General features: G+C 33.2%; 2 protein-coding genes across 4 annotated transcripts in view; both read right to left on the minus strand.

Annotated features, from left to right (window-relative positions):
• The window catches only part of LOC135126654 (peroxidase), a 53,317-nt gene extending 52,215 nt beyond the window's left edge, over positions 1-1,102 (minus strand). Inside the window, exon 1 of the mRNA XM_064052699.1 lies at positions 1,027-1,102. The gene's annotated coding sequence lies outside the window, so the exon portion shown is untranslated. The remainder of the gene's footprint in view (positions 1-1,026) is intronic.
• The window catches only part of LOC135126653 (peroxidase-like), a 104,382-nt gene continuing 77,417 nt past the window's right edge, over positions 934-27,898 (minus strand). Inside the window, exons 1-9 of one of the 3 annotated variants that reach the window (XM_064052695.1) lie at positions 9,195-9,281; positions 4,810-4,935; positions 3,556-3,847; positions 3,105-3,499; positions 2,859-3,055; positions 2,284-2,804; positions 2,077-2,233; positions 1,556-2,028; positions 934-1,490 (exon numbers count right to left, since the gene is read on the minus strand). In XM_064052695.1, coding sequence (XP_063908765.1) covers positions 1,406-1,490; positions 1,556-2,028; positions 2,077-2,233; positions 2,284-2,804; positions 2,859-3,055; positions 3,105-3,499; positions 3,556-3,847; positions 4,810-4,924 — 2,235 coding nt within the window. In that variant the 5' untranslated portion in view covers positions 4,925-4,935; positions 9,195-9,281 and the 3' untranslated portion in view covers positions 934-1,405. Of the gene's footprint in view, positions 1,491-1,555; positions 2,029-2,076; positions 2,234-2,283; positions 2,805-2,858; positions 3,056-3,104; positions 3,500-3,555; positions 3,848-4,809; positions 4,936-8,265; positions 8,963-9,194; positions 9,282-27,898 lie in introns of those variants that run through there. The other 2 variants (XM_064052696.1, XM_064052694.1) reach the window with 2 other exon arrangements.

The raw sequence follows: 27,898 nt of genomic DNA on the forward strand, positions 1-27,898 counted from the left end.
AAATCTTTAGTCAAAATTTATTTGGTTATCCCCTCCAAAAACTTGATGACGTCAGCTCAAAAGTTTGCCGAATAAATCATATCTAAAATGTACAAAATATGATGAGTCTGTACTTGTGATCTATCACTCCATTCATATTTTTTGGATTTGCATATACAGGATCAGTCAAAAAAATTTATGAAAGCGTAAATTTATTTTACTGATTTACTCAGGAACTACTAAACCGAATGCTTTGAAATCTTGCAGATGTTTTAAGGTTATAAAGAGCATAATAAATGTTTAGTCAAAATATATTTGCTTCTATCTATCACTCCATTCATATTTTTTGGATTTGCATATACAGGGTGAATGCGTAAATTTATTTTATAGATTTACTCAGGAACTATAAAGCCGAATTCTTTGAAATCCACTGCGAAAAAAAACATAATAGGCATGCAGTCGTCACGTTTCCGACAGCGAGGTAAGTACTGTCTAAACTCTTTAGACCAATTTTTTTCTATTGTGTTTTTAATTCCTTCACTATTCTCGGTCCGCTGAGTGCTAATTTGTATGAACGAACGCAGTCCGCCATTAAAAAAAACACACACACATCGTAGTTCGTAGTGTTCTTAGCCGGCCGAGTGTTCCACTTTAGTTGACGATTATAGTTCAAGGCCAAATTTTGAATTTTTTCCGAATTTTAAAATTTTGTTCACTTGTCACTTGGTTAAACTTCCGTACTCAGAAAATAAGATCTCACTTTTAACACACATTAATAATCATTCTTACATTTGCAATGGGTCTACCCATGTATTAAATTTTTTCCAAGTTTTAAAAATACGATCTACTTGATGGTTTTTTCGCACGCTGTAAAAAAACACAAAGCTACACATTTTCTTGAATTATAAATTTAGACTTGTAAATTGGGATCTCGATAAAAAAAAATAAAACACAAACACTAAACAGTATTATTTGCATTCGAATTTTCGCCATGTAGAAAACATCTTTAAAGCTTACCACATTACATACATATAAAATTGTACTTACATTACCTCCGGGTCAAACTAATATAGTCTGACCTTATAACTAAATACAACAATAAATAAAATTGCACAAGTTTTATGACATGTATAAAAACTACTGAGCAATACAAACTTCACATCAACTACATTTTCATGTTTATTCATTGTTTAAGGTAACAAAAATAAATAAAATTTCTTCTAGAACAAATAAGGTCACACAATGATTCTCAGTAATATGAACAATCCCAATTTAAATAACTTAAAAATTAAAAAAGACTAACGAGCCTCTTTCAGATTCATGTCTGTGATAATAAGAGTATTAAATTTAAGTTAAATCTAATTAAACAGCCATTGAAAATCAGTCTTGAACTGATGCTAACTTAAGTAGTAAAGTACTTAAGGCACTAATAGTACTTCCTCCTACTATCCATCCAGACTTTTAGATTCATTTTTGGAATATAATCGCTATCACAGTCGTACAACTTATTACTACAAAAAAAAAAAATAAATAAATAAAATGTCAATGTTTGGACAAACAATAACTTAATACTAACCTTTGCGATATTTTTTTGAACACATTCCTCTGCATTTGCTGAATGTCATCTCCATTATCACAAAATATTCTGGCAAGAGTAACTTTTTCTATCTCCCTAATCTGCGCCTTTGAAAATGGAGCCGGTTGATACTCGTTTGTGTAGAAATATCTATCTCCACGCCTTGTCCTGAGGAACTGATCAGCGAAAATACACAAAAACGTTGGCCCAAACAGTGATTCGGAACTTGGACGTTCCAAAATTCCACCTACTATCAAATCTATATCTCGAGGGCTACCATACGCTTCTGACAATGAATTGATAACTTCCGCAGACATGACATCACTTAAATCGTCAAATGTTCTAGCTTCAGGAAGACCGCATAAAGTACGGTAAGAGTTGTAGGGTGGTAGACCATGGTCGCGCCCTCTTTGAATGTCCAAACTAAACAAATCATAGCCATAAGCGCCATTGGAATAGAGATGAGTGGAGATCTGTGGATTACTCATTGAAATAATGATCACTATTTACGTCAGACTTACATCTTCGGCAAATCGGAGGTTAAGTTTACGACTAGGCTGCGTGGCTAAGCCTCGGATAAGAGCGTCCAAATACTGAGGTTCTTCAATAACACTGGGGTTGTTGAAATGGTTGCGGAGATTTAGTGATGAATTAACTAGACGGTTTTCTTTATACAATCTGTAAATATTTTGTTGAAAGAGACAACCGAAGATTAAAATACATGGTACCTTAAATTTCCATCTATTAGTGTACTAAACACACGTACTGAAGCAGTCGCGAAACCGTTGCTAACTGATGGATTCACATTTTCATCATAGTTACTGTATTTTTGTATTTTATTGAAGTACTTTTTGCCCAAGATTAGTGGAAGCCATTCATCGTAAGTGATGTGCTGTATTTCGGCAATAACAATTCTCCTGGCTTCTTGGAAAAGAATTTCGTCATCCCATGATGGATTCAATCCTGATAATTCTTTGGCAATTCGGTTATGTTCACGCAACCACAAGGTATGAATGGCTGTCAACTGAGGTACAACATTGACGCGGGAATCCCCCGATATGAAACACACTGTATCGTCATCGGTCAGTTGACAGTCATCAGTCGGGTGAGTGGAAAGGGGTAAGTACATCTTTTTGAACTTTTCAGTCATCCTTAATTGGCCATATTCAAAAGAGCGCAACACCGCCGATCTCTTCATCGTAGATCCATAAATTTGAGAACCATCCAAATAATGAGTAGCTTGATTTACCTAAATGCAATAGTCATTTTATATTTTTATTTTATTAAGACAACAATGTATTACTTGCTCCAAAGGTCCAAAAGTACAATCAGTAGGAAACGCAGGAACTGATCGGACATACGTCATACAGTCTAGATCATGTTGAGAGTAGGATTCGTCATCATAAGGTATTGAAATCGGCGAACAGAAAGGATGAATATATCTCGGGGACAGATGATTACCGCTGGGCGCGCAGCATTCAATAGTGTTGTCACTGTGCACTAAACAACCAATTAACAGATAAAAAGTAAGTTATCATAAGATACGAACCCATTTTGCTGGTAGCCGTGTGACTTAAGTCATGTTCAACAAATTGGCTCCACTCTGGCATAGCCAACGTCCAATCAAAAACAGTACCGCCAGTTTTTACCAATGATGCGCTTATACGTCGTGCCGAAGGCAACGCTTTCTTACTAACTGCTCTCCGAGGTGCTTGAATCCCATCCAAGTAGTCAGGATAGAGAAGTCTTTTGTACGAGGTAAAGGCCGACCCTTGAGTACTGTCAAACTTATGGTTGCATGACCCATCAATCGAACGATACGAAGACAGAATGTCTTCTTGGCTACATGATTTGTGGAATTTTTTACACGATGACTCTAACGGTGTCGAAACGAATGTATATGAAGTTATGTATTTGGCACAATCAGAGGGAGACATATGATACCTAGTTAAAAACACCGATAATTAATTTACATATCATCAGTTCAATTATTAACATACTTATGACAGAACATGTTCATCAAATGAAGGGTTGCTTTAGAAGCTACTAAGGCTTCGCGTCCTTGCCTCAAAGCCTCTTCGTCCGGATTGGAAACGATAAGTTGACCATGAGATGGCGTTCCTTTCTTTACGTGAACGTCTGACCATGCTAGGTTCGTTTCTAGTCTCAATAATCGATTAACAATGCTGTGTCCGTACGAAACAGAACGATTCAAATCTTTCTCTGTGATTTTCAGCCCATCGGGATGTAAACGTATTATGCTTTGATCTCCTTTGGTTGGTGTTCCGATCCCTATAATGACGAAAGTATTAGTTTCGATACATAATAGGTAGTTAGAAGACGGCACAATAAACACAATTTCGTTATTACTTGAGCACATATACAAATAACAGAAATTTACTTATTGTGCCTATTATAATAAACACCCTTGGAAACTTTTCTTAAGATTCAGAATAAAGGTGTTTTGTTTTTAAATTACTTTGTAACGCAACAGCTTAAAAATGCGAACTTTAGTACTAATCGCCCACCAATTATTTTTATGGGTAATAAAATTTTATGGAATGATGTTGAATTGTTGAATCAATTTTTGGAAGTGACCACATTTAAGTTGTTACGTTTTAATAAACGCAACATTCTGTGAGATTTGTCCATAAATATTTCTGCTTCTTAAGACAGAAATATTCACGATTTGCAGTATCCACAAAAAGAATTTTTCAGACTTGATATTTCATTAAGAAGAACATAAATTTAAAGTCTAAAATTTTTTTGTGCATTTCGCAATATCGCAACACTACAATAAACAAGGGCAACAATCTTACCTCAATTTAAATAATTCACAAACAGGATAAAATCCTTTGTTTGTATACGCAAATAAATTGTGTTCCATTAAAAATGTTGGAAAAATTATCACAGAACTATTAAAAGTCTGACATTTTAATAGTCTATCTGGTAGACGTTTTTAAACAACCTAAAAGAGAACGGTTGTAACAACTAGACAAAATCAAATAATAACAAATCACAATCAAACGTTACCAGCTTTCAGATGACTTTTTTTAGTTTCGTTTAGCTGATTTTTAATTTCTCCAGAATGAAGTTTGTGGGGTTTCAATAGCGTGTGTTTATAGTCTGACTTTTCACGGGCATCAATAAAAAATGGACAACTAGTGTTAAAATATAGAGCAAATAATCAAAAAATAAACTACACGCACACTTAGAGAAATTAATGATTAATGTGGTATAAGTGCGGCTTGTACCTGTTATTGGCTGTGGTAGTAGCGTAGCCGTAGCGAAGGTACCTGCGTGGATGAAGATCACCCAAAGCAGCACCCCCAGCAGAGGCATGGCTAATTTGCGACTCATCATCTTCATTAAAGAGTTATCTGTAAAAAAAAAATATATAAAAAATGAAAAATGAAACAAAAAAATGGTCCCAAGTTATTTAGACATAATATTCCTTTACTCATGTATTTAGTACAGTCCAACAATCCAGCTTCTTCGAAAAATTATAAAATTATATTTTGCTGTACATAGGAAAACATTGCAAAGGGTGTCCGTAGATTTTTATAATGTCTAAACAAAAAACTTATAAAGAAAAATTTGTTTTTTCACGATCTTTATGAATTTTTTTTCGTCAAAATAAATGTTTTTTGGAAAATAGTTATAAAATTTTTAATAAAAGAGAAATAGCGTTATAAAAGTATTTTACGGCGAAAAAAAGTATGTTTCTAAATGTTTATGAAATGTGCAAAAGGATTTTGTTGTGTACGTTAATTATCTTGGGTAAACAAATTAAAATGTAAAGGTCTAACTCCAAATGTTTAACCGGTATTCCTCTACTGCCGCTGCAAACGCACTAAGCATTCGTATGTTTACGAACTGAAAGTACACTATATAAATTTTTTGAGGTTATAAATTCAGTCTAATTAGAGTGTTTTTTATTTTAATAGAACTCTTTGTAGTGACTAAACTTAACAAAAAAGGAAACAATCAATTGAAGTGTATAAATCAGTACAAAGAAAATTAGTTACAGCATAATGTATGTCATTTGAAATTATTCTTTTTTGGCTGCATCAATATTTTTGTAAGTATTTCAGACATATTGACTGAATAGTCCTTACAGTTTGAGTCCTTCAACTTCAGTGAGTCTAATTAAAAGGGTGAGTACAGTAACGCCTGATTATGTACCAGTTGCATACATAGATTTATGCTTCACTCAACAGAAGAATTTTTTCTGCAACTCTTTCTCCTCCGTTTTAAAATTACTAATAATTTTTAATAGGCGTTGCCCTTGTCTCAGTCAAATGAATTGTTTGTAGAAGGATTAAACTTGTGGATTAACTATTATGTATTTTTTAACATGGACCCACTAAATTTAAAAAAGTACGGTGGGTGTTTTAACTACGAGATTGATAACGGTGTTGCGCGGCAAATTCTTAGTAATTTTTATGTCACTTTGTTCTTGTTAAAATCCTACGTCAAAATAATCGTATGTTTTTAAAATGGCTATCTAAAGCAGTTTAGAGTTAAATTCTAGTCAATTGGATTAAAATTTAAATGGCCGACTCCTGCCTGTGTGATTTATGAATCCCTATTGAATTTTTACTCTAGACTTTCAAAATGGAGTGAACGGTTCCTGATTAAATCAATAAAATGAATTGACTCATTCATTCATTTTTTTTGAGTCACCTGTACAGGGAATTCTAAAAAATTGGTACAGAGTTATTCCGACAGGACTTCCGTAGCCCCTGAAGTGCAGTGCAACAAACCCCGCTTCTTTGAAAAATTAAAAAAATTGATTTTGAGAATTTGCATTCGTGATAACCTCTATACATTGAAATAAATATAGATACGTAATAACAGTAACCGCCTAAGAAGGTAAATGAGATCATATAAATTCGTTTTGATACGCTATAGTATTTCTTTTGTTTCTCTACCACATGTCATTTATTTACTTATTAGGCTACAACATCCACCTTTGTCTTGGTCAACGATATTCGAACGAATTGTTTATATATGTCTGGGCGCGATGGTCACTCCGCCGATAAACAAATGACGCAGTATATGTTATCGTTTTATAGTTTTCTGGAGAGATTTTTTAATGAGCATTCATTAATGAATCATAATTTCGTTTTGTTTATTACATCACTGTATTTGATGTATCGTACCAACAATAATGGAAAAATATGAATGCGTTGTAAAGCATATGGATAACTACAGTGTATCTAATAATAACATTACATCATATCTATTATTGTATTCTCACATTGTGAAAATGGGATGTGCTGTTTCTGATTTGAAGGGAAACAAATTGGAAACGCCTAGAATTGTACCCGCCACTGAAGTGCTTATTTTTAATCGAGCGAATTGTTGATATATATCTGGGCGCGATGGTCACTTCGCCAATAAGCAAATGACAGGATTGAGTTTTATTAGAGATTCCTGTGGAGACTTTTTTCTACATTCATATATGTATCATACTTTAGTTTTATCTAGAACATCCAATGCGTTGGTTGATGTATCAAATTATGTAACAATAATAGAAAATTATGAATGCATTATTAAGCGCACGGATAACTGCAGTGTAATACCAACAAACAATAAAAATATCTTATTGTCACATTATTGTCGCGAAAATTGGAAGTGTTTTTTTTATTTGAGGGGCAAAAAAAGCTGGAAGTGTCGGGCTCCGTACCCAGGACTTCCAATTGCAACGCATTCTCCAACTCAACTGAGCCACCGGCTACGCATGCAAAGTCGTATATTATGTGGCAAGAGAGAACGATGTTTAAACCATAATAATAATAATAATAATAATAATAATAAAACACGAGTGTAGGAGTACAATATTTTATGAAATTCAAGTTATATTTATTGGAGAAAATTTTAAGGGGATGTCATCACGTTGTTGGTGGGGATGATTAGACAAATTTTGGTTAGCGTTTTACCGTCTACATTAATTCCTAATATAAAGACAAAATTTGACAACAATCGGCTCAGTACTTTCGGAGATTATGTGTCTAACAAAACATGTTTAACATGGTTTTTATTGAATTGCAACAAGGTACTTATGTTTTATAAATTGTTAGTATAAGACGTAGATATCAACAACTTACAACTCGTTTCCGCCTGTAAGTTGACGTTTAGTTAAGACTTAATAATAATTAATTACATACAGGGTGTTATTGAAAGGTACGTACAACAAAACTGACAGTTCTTCGGGAAGTCTAAGAAGTCTGAAAAACTTATTTTGTGTTATCAAAATTATAAGGGGAAAATTAACCCTTATCCAAACTTGTTAGACGCTACTGACGGATAAATAGGTAAAATTAATTTATTTTAGTAAATCCTAGCAACTGTAACAATAATAAAAAAATGAGAGACCCTTTTGTTGCTATAGAAACGAACGATGACCTTTTCATCAGAGGCGTACAACGAATTTGGACATAAATTTTAATAATTTTTATCTCTAAAAGGAGAATACTTTTATCTGAACTTTTTTTTACTTTTAGCACCCATACTTCGAGACCAATTACCGATTTTATTTTGTACGTACCTTTCAATAACACGCTGTATAATATAAATTACAGTGTCAATCTAGTGCCCTAGTTGGAACCTTTATAATTAGAATATTTATTTTTACACTACCAATTTAAAATTTATAAACATTAACTAAGTAATCAAGTGTAGAGAAACTACCGTTTCAAACATACCTATTTTTGGTCTTGCACTGACAATGGGAAAACGACTAAAAAACAACACTAATTTAATTAGTCGAGTCTAAGTCAATACCTTGATCACAGAAACACACTAAAGCGTGACGTAAATGTTTATAAACATCACCATTCTCCTTGAAAAGAACCAAACAAAAACTATTTTGAAGTATACCCGACCATTATTCTACAATCCAACGATGATTTTCTTTGCGATATGACAGGTCAGGAACGAAAAACATGTGTTATATTTTTTATAGTGTCACTGGATAATATACTACTCTCATTATGCCTGGTTTTTTCATTCGTACCATTTTCAAAAAAAGTGTGCGAATCACCTAAAAATTCAAAAAGGATTCCGATTTCGTAAGAGAATTCTAGAAAAATCCGTCCAAAAATACATCCATCGGGAATAGCATTAATCATGAGTAAGTGGCAAACGTACAGGTATTGAAAGCAATCTATAGGAATGTTGTTGTGTTTAAATGTACACGTGAATGATACGTGAACAGCCGGTTACTTTCTTGTTAATAAACAACTCTGTGTAGGTCTACTGAATACTGAAATAGGTGTAAACACAAGATTTCAGAAGAATAAATTGTTACGAAAGGTACACGAGGGCAATGTGTGATTTGTGGTTACGATTAAATATGGATAATTCTATTTAAATTTGTCGGCAGTTTTGAATTAAATTTAGATTACATTAGCACCGTGAAACGAGAAACCACACGCTGCAACGTATGTTTTTTTTATTCCTTACATAAATCATTTAATCACACCTTAATGCGGAAACGGTATGAGTAAAAATATAAAGTTCAAATTTACAGTAAAAAAATATTTGATGAATGTTCGTATTTTTTTTTATAATTTTTGTTCTGAAAATTTTTAAACTAAGTAATAATGCCTAGTGTAGTTATAGCAGTACTTACATGTTAAAAAGTATAAACAAAACAAAAAATCCAAATAAAATCAAATACGAAACTGTTAGCGCTGTTCAAGCGCTACACCTATCAACAATTTACGCAACTAAACTGAAACTTCCAGAGCGTGCACCACTTATATAAAAAGATCCAATCACGTGATCTCGTAAAGATATGTAATACAGCAACCCACGTCAGAAACTTTATGGCAAAAATTATTTTAATGTAAGCAGATTTTTTAAATTATTTAGGATTTATTGCTTTATCTTTTCAGATATTATTTTTTCTGAATTCATACCGCGACAACCATTATTACTAACCAATATAGTAATTAAAGACGTTTCTTGATTTGGGAAACGATTATGTGCTTTACAAAATTTCTGTTTTCCAATTTTAAGCCAATGTTAACCAAACTAGATAAAACTCAATCAGTTGGAATTATCTAGAATATTGTTTAAAAACTGTCGGACTTTATAATAGTAAATAAATTAACAATAAATAACCCATAGAGACAATCAAGTACGTTGACATTTTCTTGTTATTACTGTTTTATTAAGATGATGCTGGTCTTAATTATTTCATTTATTTTTTTAGTGAAAATATTAAATTAATTTCTGTTTATTAGTTTGTCATTTGAAGATCGATGGGATTATTTTCGTCAAACAATGAAGGATCGTTCTTCCAGAGGTTATCGGATGTGATAAATCTTGTAAACATCTCCTGCTTCAGTAGAATCGATAAATTAAATATGTCTAACACTGATAAATTATATTCAATTATTTTTTTCTTGCAATTATTTTTCTCTTGCAATTATTTTCCCCAAGTTTTCACTACATACACTGCTTTTCAAAAGTTTCCCCTTTTTTATTTTTTGAACGACTGCGACTAAACAAGCGACATTTAACATATATTAACTACGCGAAAAATGCTTGAATTTACTAGTTTGAACTTAAAAATTGTGAGTAAGGTATAAGGTATAGATAGTAAAGATGGTCACATTTGAACACACTATTTTAATGTTAATTTTTATCATACGTGCTATTTCCAGGCATTTAGAATGTAGGTAGGTACTACTTTTATAGTGCTTCCCTAAAGTCATTTTTGCTCATAGTGTCCTTAAAAAACTGACGTTTATAATTATAAGTTAAAACCTATTACGCTATGACTTTTTCCTTCGCGTATGAATAGTCGGTACAATTACCCATGTTCAATTTAACTGACCTCATAGTAAAGTATTCTCTAAAGTGTTTTTAATAATAAACGTCTGACAACCGTGGCTTTTGTAACTTAATGGGCATTTTTTTTTTCTATTCAACATAAAAGTACGCTACAATTTTACTCTCAGATTTGTTTACAATTACAACAGGTCAAGTACATTTGTTAGTGGATTATTTTCGACGATTTATAATACATGAATTATTTGCTAATTGAAAGTAATTTTGACTCGTATCAGTTTGTTTGTCGGTATCCCTTCCATACTTCGGTACTACTTTCCTTTCTTGTCAATTTAGAGTTTTCGCTTCTTCAAATAGTTCACGTATTTAACAATTCAGTTTTAATGACATTTAACTTCTATGTGAAGTTAAAAATATATTTTTTAAATACTGATTTAATTATCACTCTTCGAAAATTTTATTACATCATAATTTAGTGACCTACAATTTTTAACGAGAAAAAAATTAAAAAGCTACATATAAGTATATCAAAAATACATGTTGAATGAATTTTCTTGTTTATCATATTATTATTTGATTAGGTATATGACTACGTTTTATTATCTCATCGCATTACCTTGTTATCTGTTGACCAGCCAAAAATTTTCCGCAGGTCACACGTCATTTTACCCTTTTAATTCTGTGACAACAGTGCAAGATGGAAGCATTCCAAATCATGTCATTATCAACCAATCCAACTATTTTTTTAAAATTAGCTCTCTGAGATCAATATGACACAAACGGAAATAGAACAGGGTCGTATAAATTTAAATTATTCTTGATTTAAATTTTTTCTTAATTGAGTACTCAAGCAGTTATCGATCATTTTTGCAATATAATCACGCAGTTTTAGCATGAAATGTTGGTATTTTATCGCTTTTCTAAAGTTAGATGACAAATGCTTCCTAGAATGAGTAGTTTACTACATGTTTCGAAACTGGGAAGTTTGAATAAACTGTACGTAACCAAAAAACATATAAAATGCAACTCAATAACATAAAACTGTAACGTGCTTGATTTTTGCATTTCTATTTCCCGAGCATATGCTAAACTATAGCAATCGAGTCCATCGGATGAATGACCACTTTTATATTTTTTCGACGTTTCATGACCCCTACAGTACGAAAAAGTAGTCTCCCGTCTCCGTCTGTCTGTCTGTTTGTCTAGTGTCTGTATCCATTTTTATTAGACACGTAATCTCCGAAACTGCTGGACCGATTGTTTCCAAATCTTGTATATAAGTATATTAAATCATATAGATGGTTAAACGTTAACCAAAATTTTGCTAATTATCCCCAGCAACAATTTGATAACATCATTTCAAAGAATTATATGTTTATTTAATTTAACTGTTATACAACAATATACTCCTATACGTGTGGTGTACGAATCCGTTTTGAGTTTTTTCTCTAACCGTCCAAATTTTCGCAAAAACATATGCACAGTATAATATATATACCATTAATGCAAGATATCCCGATCGTGGTTTAGTCGATAAGAGCTCGGAACGTGGACCGGTGGTCCAGCGTTCGATGCCAAACTTGGCCTTTCGTTTTCTTTTCTTTTTCTTTTTCTCTTGCGTTGTGTAATATCTATGTTTATGACGTCAAAACTATTGAAAGTACAAATAGTGACGTTAGAAAACGTACATCGACCATAACGTCGACACCTTTAAAGTTTCCGACTATAAATAAAACAGGTATTAAATTGATAATTAAATAAAGAGAAACCGTAGTAACTTTTTCATAAAAGTAAGCCAGCATCACTGTCTCATCCGCTTTTTTGGTATTTTTTGTTGTTCTCCAATCATTGAAGTATTGGTAACACTTTTCGTACTTGCTTTTTGATTTAACAGGTACTAAATTCGCTAGTACTGCTTCCGCAGCTTCACCGTAAATGTCGAGTTCTTCTGAATTAATCATTTTGTGAACTTATTTATTCTGTTGTTATCAACAAATTTTTTGTTACGGTAATGCGCTAGTATGATTGTTACAAATCAAAATTATTTTAAAGTTTTTTCTTCAAAAATTTAAAAAAAGCTATTTCGACAGAACTTCTCTCGCCCTTGAAATATAATTGGACAAATCCAGCTCTTTACAAAAATTATAAAATTTGGTTTACGATTTTCGTTTTGTGATAACCTCTGTAAAATAAATACCCGCGGCATAAATAAGACCCCCGCAACCCCTGCGCCGTACGAACAATTTAAAATATATTTAAAGCACTTAAGGGTGCCCAGTAGCAGACCGAAAAATGAGCTAAATAGAAGTTCATTTTACGGGCGTAATTTCAACTTTGAAAAAAAGATCGACATTTCAATTAATAATATTAATATTAATAATAATAATCCCCTCTCCGATATCCTGAACAGCTGCAATTATGGATTCAATATAAGAATTAACAAACAAAGAGAAAACAGAATAAGTCACTTGCTGTATATGGATGACATGAAAATATATGCAAGTACACAAAATCAGTTAACAAACCTATTAAATCTGACTGAACAATTTTCCGGTGATATTGGTATGTCTTTTGGTATTGAGAAATGTAAGACCCAAGCAATCAGAAAAGGCGTCCAACACCAAGTACCACATATAACCCAGAATAAGGAAATAATCGAAGCCCAAAAACGAAACGATACATATACATACAAATATCTGGGTTTCTGTCAATCCTCCCACATCAATCATACCAAAACGAAAACAAACACAGTTGAAAGATCAATACCTAGCGAGATTAAAATTAATATTGAAGACACAGTTAAATGGAAAAAATTTAATGAAAGCAGTAAATACATTCTGCGTTCCACTGCTAACATATTCTTTTGGAGTCATTAAATGGTCCAAAACTGATCTTGAAAATTTAAACATCGCAACAAGAAAAATCTTCACACAGTATAGAAGGCATCATCCAAAATCGTCGATTGAAAGATTCTCATTACCAAGACAGAATGGAGAAAAGGGTTTCCAGAACCTAGAAAACTTATATCAGAGACAAATCTCAGATTTGAAGAAGTATTTCTTGAAACGAGCGGAAAGAAATGAAATGTTTCGCACCATCACAAGAGCAGATTTGAACCACACACCCTTAAATCTGTCGAACACCGAAGAAATCCACACCCCCTACACAATAGACAAAATAATAAGTGGGCTAAAACAAAAACAACTACATAGAAAATTCTACAAAGACTTAGAAGAAACTCATGTCAATAAGAAGATGTCATTGATTTGGTTAAAAAAATCAAGTTTGTATGCCGAAACAAAAGGATTTGTGTTTGCTATTCAAGACCAAGTAATCAATACCAAGAATTACAGAAAATACATCATCAAAGATCCGAACATAAGAAACGACTGCTGTCGCCTCTGCAAAGTAAAACCTGAAACGATCCAGCACATAATCTCTTCCTGCAGCATCCTAGCACAAACTGACTACAAAGCTAGACACGACAACGCCGCCAAAATCATCCACAAAGAATTAGCAACACTTATGAACTTAATCGAAGATACGACACCCTATTACACTTACATTCCATCTCCGTTCCTTGAAAATAACAAATACAAATTATACTGGGATCGCACAATACCTACAGACTTAAACATTACAGCTAACAAACCAGACATCATATTTATCAAAAAACACACGAACCAAGCCATTCTCATTGACATTGCTATTCCTAACACAAACAACATTATTCAAACATACCACACGAAGATTTCAAAATATCTACAATTATCGATAGAAATGAAATCCATGTTGAATCTTAAAAAAATTTCAATTTTACCTCTAGTTATCTCTAATGTAGGTGTAGTTCCAAATAGCTTAGTTGAGAATTTAAAGTCTTTGCATTTGAATGATTCAATAATTGTCAAAATTCAAAAAGCTGTTTTGTTAGGAACATGTCATATTGTTCGTAAGTTTCTTGAACAGTCTGATCATGTCAGTCAGATTAGATTAGCACCAGTAGGTCAGAGTAGTGTAGGTCACTTTCCAAGTGATGCGCGGATAAATGGTCGGTAGTTACGCTAGACTTTTGGGGATGGGGTGAGATTAGAGAATAATAGCAGACTAATTTGTATGCTGTAATTCTAGAATCTCGAAAGTTGTTCTGTTAATCTAATCAATGCATATCATTACTTGGTCTTAATACCCGTAATGATAGAAGTCTTGCCTCAATGCCGGTCATTTCCGGGTCAGTGGTGGGTCTTAATAATAATACCTTTATTTCCAACAGGTACACATGTGCCCAATTACAGGAAATATAATAAATAGCGGTCACAGAAAAGAGCGTATTTGCATAAAAAGAACATACTTATTAACTATACAATATAAATGGAAAAATTAACCAATACTGCACCTAAAATACAGAAAAATTAACTAAATTACTGTTCATTAAATTCCTACTACATCTATTATACATTTAGAAATTATTTGAAGAGAATCCGCATTAATGTCGCATTGTCTAGAAATTAAATTAAATTTATTACATATGTTTTGTACAGGAGCCTTATACAAAATATTCGTCCTACAAGTAGATACGTAAAATGTTAAAGAGCATCTTGAATTTACTCTCGGAACAATGAAAAATATTTTACCTACAAGATATGACGAATCAATTTTTTCCTTCAGTAAACAGATCAAAAATTTTATTGATACTATAAATCGTCTACTCTCCAATGAATTTAAAAGAAAGCGATCTAGTAACAGACTATGGTCACAGTCGCGTGGTGGGTAATTGCCATCGGCAATAAAAGCTAAAAATTTTTCAATTTTCAATTGATAGATTATGTCTAAATCTCTGGGGAAGACACAATATTTTTTAAAATAAGTGATTGTTTAATGTTTAATTAATCGTTCATTCTTCGAAGGAAATTGCATTTTTAGACGAGGAGAGAGCATGGTCACAGTCTCGTGGTGGGTAATTGCCATCGGCAATAAAAGCTAAAAATTTTTCAATTTTCAATTGATAGATTATGTCTAAATCTCTGGGGAAGACACAATATTTTTTAAAATAAGTGATTGTTTAGTGTTTAATTAATCGTTCATTCTTCGAAGGAAATTGCATTTTTAGACGAGGAGGGAGCATTTTTCGCTTCAACTTTTATATCAGCGCACAGACAATGTCGTTCACCACTAAGTAATAGCAATCTGAAGCTCAAGTGTTTATCTATGTTTATACGAATACATATGTACATCGAAAGAATATCACGTAGAAATTCGTTTGATTTGAATGAGTCTTCTCAAAAGAGGACTAAAATTATTAATGAAACCACAGTCGAACAAAATGTTCTGAATATTATAAATCACGACATTTTTGCAAGGACGCGTATATCAACTTGGATTGGTGCAGTGTAATACTAAAAATAACAGTACTGTATTCCCAAAATTTTCTAGGAAAATGGAGTAGGCCGTTCCTGATTTAATCAACTTAAATTGACTCATTTATTAATTTTTTAAGCAAATTTAAAAAATATTAATGCAATGATAAATCACAAATATAGACTCATCATATTTTGGACATTTTATATACGATTTATTCGGCAAAATTTTGAGCTGACGTCATCATTTTTTTGGGGAGACAATCAAATATGTTTTGATTAAAAATTTATTATCCCTATCATAATTTTAAAACAATCGGTTTTTGCAGATTCAAAATTAAGTTGCAAAATGTTGTTTTATAATTTTGAGTTTTTTTAGCGTTTTACCATCTACATGATATTCCTAATATAAATGCAAAATTTGACAACAATCGGCCCAGTACTTTCGGAGATTATCTGACTAATAAAAATCGGGACGACAGACAGACGGATACGGGAAACCTTCGTACACTAGGGGTCATGAAAGGTCGAGAAAACGTAAAAGGAGACAGTCGGCCGACGGATTCGATTACAATATTTCCTTCGCTTACGCTCGGGAACAAAAAATTGGAAATCTCAAATTTTAATGATTAAACCCCGGAAAAACCGTCGGTGTTTTTGCAAATATAGTTTTGGAGTGTTTTGCTTCTAAATTACCCCCCTCCAAACTGTCGGCCTTTTTGATTTTTTTATTGTAAACCAACTCAGTTATTGAAATGTCTTTGTTGGCTTGTCAATCAAACACTTTTTTTGGCAACATTTTCTTCGCAACTTTCCTCTAAACGCAGTACCTGATGTTTCCAGGTAGGTCAGGCAGACCGTTCACTATTTACTCATATATTCTATGGAAACTACCAGGTAAAATTACTAATGCCCGTTTGCACCAACGCAACGTTTAAGTCAGATACTTAAAATTTAAGAATTTCTTAAAACCAACAATGTGTTGCACCAACGTTTAAGTCTTTCTTAAAGGGTTCTATGAAACTTTAATTTAAGCGCCCGATTACCTGAGGCTTAAATTTGTAAGCAATGCTTAACGAGACACAACGATACAACGCATGTGCGGTACCCATGGTAACAGAACAACACTTTATTTCTATTGGATAATAATTTTGGTGATTACATGAAATCAAAAATTTCCAATTTTGTGACGATTCCATCATTTTTATCAGTGCTCAAAAGTGTATCTGAAGTGTAAAATAAAGTCTTAACAATTTAAAAATAAATATAAAGGAGGTATGTACCACAGTTACAATGTTTTGTTGTAAAGAATAACATGTTTTTTTCGTGTTCGTAAAAAGTGGAACATTTTTTATTAATTTTTGTTTATAAAGGATACGTTTATTTCATGGCACTAGAAGCGTGTCATAGTGTTTCATTTTTTCACGCATTTAAATGAAAAAGTGTCGTAGTGTGTCATTTTTTAAAGGAAGACATTCGTGCGGCAAATTTTCCATCTCGTGAAAAAAATGTACACTTTACTCACTAGTTGCATAAATAACTATTTTTCATATGAACAATAAAAAGCGCCAGAGGGGAGCGAGAAACTACAATTATTTGAGGCACAACTGAACAAGAATAGGAAGAGAAAATATGGAATTATAGGTGCGAAAGCGAACTTTAGAGTTAGACATTGAAATAAAAAAGAAACAGAAAAATAAATTTAAGCGTAATAACATGGAAATGTAATAAAATGTCAAATTAAAAAGTAATATAGCATAGATTTGTTAATATTATGAATTTCCCAAAAAAAAAAGTTATAAAACTTCTTCTAAATTCATTTCCCGTCCCCCGGTTTTGAACAATATTGACCTGGTATTTGACTATCTTCTAAGCCCATTTTTTATTAAACACCTAACCAACGTTAGAGAAAATAAATATCAGCACTATTCGAACTACACACGTACAAACTAACGTAAAATATTTGACGTTTCTATACAAACAAGCGTTAGTGTTGCCAATAGAAATGAAACTTTTACACAATTCCCCAACTAAGTATTACTGGGTTAAGTAGAGTCTAAGCGGCGACGGTGCAACAACTGTACAATTTAAGAAGTAGTTACTTTTAAGAATTGCTTAGCTAAGCAATGCTTACCGCTAACGTTGGTGCAAATGGGCATAAGTGCATCAAACACTTCGTGAAACATATGTCATGGGCTCTCCAACTGTTAGAATGAAATCTTCAGTAACATGTCTCATGTTGAAGTTAATTTTCTCAGATGCAACGTCGGTACTAATAACATTTGTTTTGTCGACGAAAATATTAACAAAATGATCAGCAAAAATGTCAACAATCTGTTGTCGACATTCAAAATTTTTGCCATCCTACGTCATTTTGCCTAGTAATCAAATAACTACAGGGTTTCTATAAATGATTATAGGGTCGAAGTAGGTCATGAATACGTGCCGCCTCTCAGATTTGAACTTTACTAAATGCCCAAGGACGGACGCATGACAAAAAAACCACACGCATTTCCATAACTGATTGCCAAAATGTTTCATATCTTATTAAAAAATAAAACCAATTTATTGTAATAAAAAGAAACAAATTTATTGCGATTAAACATACATAAACGTAACAAATTCTAATAACAACAGAGTAGGTATTAACAAAAATGCAACTAATTGCGCGCTTCAGTAATCAATAAATTAAGCTTGAATCATTTCTCAACAAATTTCGGTACTCTCAACAACGTCATTTAAGAGGATGAGCAACCCCAAGCAAACAAGCCCAAAAAATGCTATTTATCCTACCGTTCTCACAGCTTTAAATACAACGATAATCTAATTTTGAAAACGCATTTATCTTATTAAAAGATGGATGTACAAAATGACCAAAGTACATTTTTAAAATTTGAACTCTTTCTTCAAGATATTAGGGGTCAATGTTTGATCAATTTTAACACGCGTTTGTAATGCATTTTTTAAAGATATTCAAAAATTCGGTCGGTTTTATAAAAGAGGTTTTCTACCAATATGTACTTTATAATTATAATAATAATTGTTTATTTACGGGAATCCCCATTATATTACAAAAAGACACAAATTAAAAATACGAAATAATAATTGTAAATACTTAAAGAAACATATACAGTGATTTGTGATTTAGTATGAAAAATATATAAAAAAAAAAGAGAAAAACAATACAAATAATACTAAAAATCGATACTGTAAATCTTGTAGTGAAAGTTTGAATTTTCTAAAAGGATACCCGAACAGTTCCACCTTGTGTGACTTTGCTTTACGCGTTAGGCGAGCAACAGTTGATGAGAATTCATAATTTGTGCGATGTAACAGGATGAACAACAGTGGCTTACTTCTGAGACTTCTTTTAGGACAATTTAAACCAAAAACATATAATAAGTCACTGGAAAATAAATAACCGTTAAATAACACTAGTTTACAAGGTTTTATATCCAAAGACAAAAATAGTTGAATCTAAAGGATTTGGGTTCGGGAAATTCAAATCTGAAAACAGAAAAAATCCATCACGTCAGGTTTTTGAGATATTTATATCAACATACCCCGTATTTCTTTTCGTTTATACAACTCTTGTATTTTTTTTATTTTTAAATATATATGAACATATAGTTCTTTGAGCAAATTTGTATCATTTTAAAAGATCATTTACGTAAATAAATAATATGAGTCAATTTTTTAAGCTAGATTGTCATCAATGTTTTATTTAAAATTTTTCAAGTATTGATTTTAGAATAATTGGTTGCTTTTGATTTTTCTACGGGAAGTGATAATAAAAATGTGAGGTTGGCCTCACAAAGATCTTTTAAAATGATACAAATTTGCTCAAAGAAGTATAGGTTTATCTTTAAGAATAAAGAAGTTACAGGGGTTGTATCAAATAAAAGCAACACCCAGTATATATTATAAACATTATGACTGAAAATTAAAAATGATTAACACTTTATTTTATTGGCAGTACTGTCAGTTTCCCTTATAATAGACCAACAGTAACACATTTTCGTCCCAAAAACCTTGATACCTTCTTTTTAAGCATATTTGAACAGGTCTTCCAGCTTTAGGTACTATAATTTTACCACAAACGTAAGAAAACTGATTTCCACATACTTTGCACGATCTCGAAGACATTTTTTATGCGACATGGTGCATTAACATAATCAGTTTAACACTAACAAGAAGGTAAAATCAAAGTTCATTATTTTGGATTTATGAAAAAACCTGACGTGATAGGGATTATCCGTTTTTGGATTTGTTATCAGTAAGTAATTTAGAAGTAGAAAATATTTTTTGTATTTTTGGATACGAAAAAAAGTTTAAATTTGTAAACTAGTGTAATTTTTCCTAGCCTCAAGCAAATCTAAGAAGAGTAGTAGCGTAGTCTAGTTTCCACGTACATGTTCAAAGAAAAGAATTTTGATTTTTTTCCAGCGACTTAATATGCACCAAATACGTCGGCGACCAAACCATACTGGCATATTCTAGAATAGACCTTACCAAAGCACAAAAGACAAGCTTATGAGCATCGACAGAAAGACGAAATAATGATCTACATATTAATCAGACCTAACATTTTTGAATATTTATTGACAAAGCTAAGTTTTTGATCAAAAACGACCCTTAAAGCAAGTTAATTTCTTAGTGTTTTGAGTTTTTCACGTTGCATGTGTGTTTGATCATTATTTAACCTGACATTATTTAAACATTTACCTCTGTTTCTTAATAGGTCCAAGGCATCATCGATATCTTTACAAACAATCTTTAATGGCCTCGGTTTTGAACTGTTAAAAACTTCACCTAATCTAATCATTTTCTTCACGCTAACTGAAAATCCCAAATCGTCTGCAATCATTTTTGAAATGACGGTACTACTGTGTTCAATTCTCACGTTCGTTTCTCTAGATCCAGATTCCGAAACATTATAATATAAACCATTACATTTTTAGCCCTATTCGAACTACTACTAGTACTACAGTACTTATGCACTTACGTAGCCCTACAACGGAATAATCAAACTAGCACTTTGCTTGCTTACTTACTACCATTAAATGATACATTGTACAAAGAGTAAGGCCTAACGATCTTGTGACTATCTAAAAGACAATGTCCCGACTGACCTATCAACGTCCTGCCCAAACCGCTAATGCTAGAAAGTTGAAATTTGGAGAGAATGTTCATTTTATGCTGGAGGCATCGTTTAAGAAGGGATTTCTCGAAATTCATTCCCTAAGGGGGTTAAAAAGGGGTGATAAAATTTGTATAGAACCGATATTTCTACTGTAAATTTACATCGTTACGTGAAACCTGAAACATTTTAATTCTCTTCAGTACAAATAAGGAAATATGTATTTAAGCATTTTTAGAGATTCGACCGCTAAGGGGGCGAAAAGTGGTATCAAAGTTTGAGCGGCTAAGTTTGTATAGGAACAATATTTCTACATACTATAAATTGAAATTTTTACATGAAACTTGGTATTAAAATGCTCTAAGACACAAATAATGAAACCCGTGTTTAAACATTTTCCGAGATTCAACCCCAAAGGGGGTGAAATGTGATGGCTAGATTTGTGTGGGAACATTTCTATTGTAAATTTAAACTTTTACGTGAAACTTGGTATTAATGCTTTTAAACACAGATAATGACACACGTATTTAAGCATTTTCCGAGAGATTTAACCCCTAAGGGGGTGAAAAGTACTGGCTAACTGTGTGGGAAAAATATTTATATTGTAAATTTAAATTTTCACGTGAAACTTGGTATTAATGCTTTTAAACACAAATAATGAAACACGTATTTAAGCATTCTCCGAGATTCAACCGCTAAGGGGGTGAAAAGTGGTGGCTAAGTTTGTATGCGAAAAATATTTCTATTGTAAATTTTGAGGTGATGTTTATTTAAAACTTGGTATTAATGCTCTTAATTACAAATAATTAAACACGTATTTAAGCATTTTCGGAGATTCGACCCCAAAGGGGATGAAAAGTGGTGTCTAAGTTTGGGCGGCTAAGTATGTATAGGAACAATATTTCTACTATAAATTGAAATTTTTACGTGAAACTTGGTATTAATGTTCTTCAACACAAATAATGAAACCAGTATTTAAGCATTTTCTAAAATTCAACCCCTAAGGGGGTGAAATGTGGAGGCTAAGTTTGTACGGGAAAATATTTCTATTGTATATTTATATTTTTACGTCAAACATGGTACTAATGCTCTTCAATACAAGTAATGAAACACGTATTTGAACATTTTCCGAGATTCAACCCCTAAGGGGGTGAAAAGTAGTGGCTAACTTTATATCGGAAAATTATTTATATTGTAAATTTTTTTTAACATGGAATTTAGTATTAATACATAGTGAAACACGTATTTCAGCATTTTCCGAGATTCAACCCCAAAGGGGGTGAAAAGAACTGGTTAAGTTTGTATGGGCAAAGTATGTCTATTGTAAATCTAAATTTTTGCGTGAAACTTGATATTAAATTAATGCTTTTCAATACAAAGAATGAAACCCGTATTTAAGCATTTTCCAAGATTCAACCCCTAAGGGAGTGAAATGTGGAGGCTAAGTTTGTATAGGAAAAATATTCCTATTGTAAATTTAAATTTCTACGTGAAACTTGGTATAATGCTCTTCAATACAAATAATGACGCCCGTATTTAAGCATTTTCCGAGATTCAACCCCTAAGGGGGTGAAAAGTGGTGGCAAAGTTTGTATGGGAAAAATATTTCTACTGTAAAGTTTTTATGAACAACCATTTTTTATGTCGATTTTTACTGGAAATTGTATTAATGTCCTTCAACACATTTTTTACTTGAAGGTTTAATTTATTTAATTTATTTAATTTATTTAATTTATTTAATTTATTTAATTTATTTAATTTATTTAATTTATTTAATTTATTTGTAACGGAATCTCAAATTTATATTTTGAAATATTAAACTAAATTAACTAAGTAAATAATACATATTCTAACAGAGTGTTCCCTAATAAGTAAATAAAAAACAAAATATTCATGGCTTGGCACTTACTAATTTGAAAACAATAATAATTAATGAACTAATAAATAAAGAACTAAAATCTGCTGCTATAAAATAACGAAATTTTGAATTTAAATTTGTTCAAAGGAGAATCAAACATCGATATATTGCTGTTATTCGAATAGTCATTTGCAGCTAGCATCATTCAATGTAAAGGATGATTACGACCTATATTCGACGTCGATGGTGCTACCCTAAAAATATCTTTACTTCTAGTTGTGCGGCTGTTGACGGCAAGGATAGTCTTGATAGCAGCGATGGATTGTCAATACGACCATTTATTATCCCGTGCAGAACACAAGCATTCGTTACATATCTTCGAATATATAGGGGTTGTATATTAAAATGAAGTTGAATCCAAATGTACTCGCCTTTAATATGTTTGGAGCCAACTTTAAATTCGAGAGCTCTCAAAATTTTTTTCTGAGCATTTTCTAGCAACTCCCGATCAACATTATATATATAAAGGTGACCAAACAGGTGAACAATAATCTAAGTGTGTCCGAACTAAGGAGCAATATAAACTTTTGAGCACCAAAGGTGAAAGCTCATGACAATTTCGCCAAATAAACCCCCACATGTTCAAAGCTTTTTTGGGCATATAGGAATAATGACTTTTAAACGAAAATGATGAGTCGAAAATGACTCCTAAATCCTTAATCTGAGTCACACGTTTAATACAACGCTTATTCAGTTGGTACTTAAAACTGATGTTAGATTTTATGTTAAAAGTTGACATAATATAACATTTATCTAAATTTAAGGGGAGTAAATTGTTATTGCACCACTCAAAGAGCATGTCAAGATCTAATTGTACTTGTTCTAAATCTTGCGTATCTCGAACGACTTTAAAGATCTTTAGATCGTCCGCGTACAACAAATAATTTGAATATCATAAACACTGCGTTAAATTATTTATGAATAATTGAAATAGAACGGGTCCGCAATGAGTACCTTGCGGAACACTAGATGGAACAGAGAAAAACGATGCAATAAAGTTATCAATGCAAACTTGCTGGCACCTGCCTGACAAAAAAGATGCTAACCACTTAATAGTGTTATCTTTGAAACCAAGTTTATCCAGCTTTAAAAGTAATAGTTCATGATTAACGCGGTCGAATGCTTTTGCGAAATCAGTATACACTCAATCGACTTGCAAATGATTAACCAATGCTTCGTTTATAAATGATCGATATTCAAGGAGATTCGACAATGTGGACCTATTAAGAGACGAAACCGTGTTGTTTAGATGATATAACTGAAGATGAAGTTCATTGAAGTTGCCTAAGTAGTTACAATGGAATCAAGTAATTTTGGAATTGCTGATTGACAACATACACCTCTGTAATTTTCAACTACCTTACGTTTTATCAGATTAAAAATGGGCATAATGTAGCTGTTCTTCCACATTTTGGGGAAAATACCATCCCTCAAAGAGGTTGTAAATAACAAAAACAGTGATGAACAAAGAGCAAACTTACAGTTTTTTTATAAGAATACTTGGGATACCGTCAGGACCTGGAGTGCATGAAGATTTCAATTTAGAAATTTCATCGAAAATATCAGACAAACAAATCTTTAGACCCATCCCTGTTAAAAATGCCCAATCAAATCCAATATAACCCAATCTAAGTTAGATTGGACCAGATTGTGTTTGATTGGGTTAATTGGGATTCAATTTGAACTTATATTGGATTTGATTGGGCAAACACAATTAAGGGCTTTGATTGGATTTGATTGGATTTGATTGTGAAAATTGGAAATAATTGTGTATTACCAATAAAAACATCTAAAAAGCAAAATGTGATGTAATAAATACAATTTAGGTTTGGAGTGTGCTAGAACGTGCAAATGGAACATTTTATTTTATTTTATCACTAACATTGATGTCCCTAATATAAATAATTTTGTTGCTTTCGTTTAGATTCCCAAAATGGCTTTGAGTTATCATTTACAATAAAATGCCGTAAAAGATAATTATTTATTATGGAAATAAAACGCTTATTGAAACGATTATAACGAAAAATACAATTATTTGAAAAAAGCACCCCCTTCACGAATAGAATAAGTTGTTAACATTTTATTACCCGAGAACAAGGCTCGAAAGAATTCTGAATCGATCACAAGAATATACATCTATATGCATATTCAAAAAAATTGCATAAATATGTTCTGCGTATTAGCAACCCCCATAGGGGGGTCGACGGGGAACGTAACCACCCACTTCGATGAGAAGTCCTAAAGAAACACATTACGCAACCATTTTGCATCCTACGGCAACGATACGGACCGTAGGTGCCTCAATTTCACGTTTAAACGACGGTCACAGTGTCGCCCAATCTGGCCCAATCAAATCCAATCCCAAATTGGGGGCGCCCAATCAAACCCAATCTGCGAATAATTCGCACGCCAATCGCACAAAGAAGGTAAAAAATGACCACCACAATGGTCACGTGGTACGCAAGCAAACATATTATCACTATTATAGCGAAAAATAATTTGTTTTTAATAAACAACCCTTTTACGCGGGTTTGAGTGTTAATATTATCCGACAGGAGTATATTTTTGGGAAAAAATTCTGTGTTCGACACGATAGGATTTATGACGATAAGCATACTCAAAAAAAATGCATAAATATTGTCTGCGTATTAGCAACCCCCATAAGGGGGTCGACGGAGAACGTAACCACCCACTTCGATGAGAAGTCGTAAAGAAACACATTACGCAACCATTTTGCATCCTACGGCAACGATACGGACCGTAGGTGCCTCAATTTCACGTTTAAACGACGGTCACAGTGTCGCCCAATCTGGCCCAATCAAATCCAATCCCAAATTGGGGGCGCCCAATCAAACCCAATCTGCGAATAATTCGCACGCCAATCGCACAAAGAAGGTAAAAAATGACCACCACAATGGTCACGTGGTACGCAAGCAAACATATTATCACTATTATAGCGAAAAATAATTTGTTTTTAATAAACAACCCTTTTACGCGGGTTTGAGTGTTAATATTATCCGACAGGAGAATATTTTTGGGAAAAAATTCTGTGTTCGACACGATAGGATTTATGACGATAAGCATACTCAAAAAAAATGCATAAATATTGTCTGCGTATTAGCAACCCCCATAAGGGGGTCGACGGAGAACGTAACCATCCACTTCGATGAGAAGTCGTAAAGAAACACATTACGCAACCATTTTGCATCCTACGGCAACGATACGGACCGTAGGTGCCTCAATTTCACGTTTAAACGACGGTCACAGTGTCGCCCAATCTGGCCCAATCAAATCCAATCCCAAATTGGGGGCGCCCAATCAAACCCAATCTGCGAATAATTCGCACGCCAATCGCACAAAGAAGGTAAAAAATGACCACCACAATGGTCACGTGGTACGCAAGCAAAACATATTATCACTATTATAGCGAAAAATAATTTGTTTTTAATAAACAACCCTTTTACGCTTGTTTGAGTGTTAATATTATCCGACAGGAGTATATTTTTGGGAAAAAATTCTGTGTTCGACACGATAGGATTTATGACGATAAGCATACTCAAAAAAAATGCATAAATATTGTCTGCGTATTAGCAACCCCCATAAGGGGGTCGACGGAGAACGTAACCACCCACTTCGATGAGAAGTCGTAAAGAAACACATTACGCAACCATTTTGCATCCTACGGCAACGATACGGACCGTAGGTGCCTCAATTTCACGTTTAAACGACGGTCACAGTGTCGCCCAATCTCGCCCAATCTGCGAATAATTCGCTCGCCAATCGCACAAAGCAGGTAAAAAATGACCACCACAATGGTCACGTGGTACGCAAGCAAACATATTATCACTATTATAGCGAAAAATAATTTGTTTTTAATAAACAACCCTTTTACGCGGGTTTAAGTGTTAATATTATCCGACAGGAGTATATTTTTGGGAAAAAATTCTGTGTTCGACACGATAGGATTTATGACGATAACTATACTCAAAAAAATGGCATAAATATTTTCTGCGTATTAGCAACCCTCATAAGGAGGTCGACGGAGAACGTAACCACCCACTTCGATGAGAAGTCGTAAAGAAACACATTACGCAACCATTTTGCATCCTACGGCAACGATACGGACCGTGGGTGCCTCAATATTACGTTTAAACGACGGTCACAGTGTCGCCCAATCTGGCCCAATCAAATCCAATCCCAAATTGGGGGCGCCCAATCAAATCCAATCTGGGAATAATTCGCACGCCAATCGCACAAAGAAGGTAAAAAATGACCACCACAATGGTCACGTGGTACGCAAGCAAACATATTATCACTATTATAGCGAACAATAAAACTTGTTTAAAAAATAACCCTTTTACGCGGGTTTAAGTGTTAATACTGTCCGACCAGAGTATATTTTTGGGAAAAAATTCTGTGTTCGACACGATAACGTTTACAGCGATAAGCATACCAAAAAAAATGCATAAATATTGTCTGCGTATTAGCAACCCCCATAAGGGGGTCGACGGAGAACGTCACCACCCACTTCGATGAGAAGTCGTAAAGAAACACATTTCGCAACCATTTTGGGCACCTACGGCAACGATACGGACCGTAGGTGCCTCAATTTCACGTTTAAACGACGGTCACAGTGTCGCCCAATCTGGCCCAATCAAATCCAATCCCAAATTGGGGGCGCCCAATCAAATCCAATCTGCGAATAATTCGCACGCCAATCGCACAAAGAAAGTAAAAAATGACCACCACAATGGTCACGTGGTACGCAAGCAAACATATTATCACTATTATAGCGAACAATAAAACTTTTTTAAAAAACAACCCTTTTACGCGGGTTTAAGTGTTAATACTGTCCGACCGGAGTATATTTTTGGGAAAAAATTCTGTGTTCGACACGGTAAGATTTATGACGATAAGCATAATCAAAAAAATTGCATAAATATTTTCCTGCGTATTAGCAACCCCCATAAGGGAGTCGACGGAGAACGTAACCACCCACTTCGATGAGAAGTCGTAAAGAAACACATTACGCAACCATTTTGCATCGTACGGCAACGATAATGACCGTAGGTGCCTCAATATTACGTTTAAACGACGGTCACAGTGTCGCCCAATCTGGCCCAATC

Source organism: Zophobas morio, unplaced genomic scaffold (assembly GCF_036711695.1).
Source record: "Zophobas morio isolate AGI-343-1 ecotype UQ-CSIRO unplaced genomic scaffold, CSIRO_AGI_Zmor_V1 ptg000011l, whole genome shotgun sequence".
In the NCBI taxonomy this organism is placed as follows: Eukaryota; Metazoa; Arthropoda; class Insecta; order Coleoptera; family Tenebrionidae; genus Zophobas; species Zophobas morio.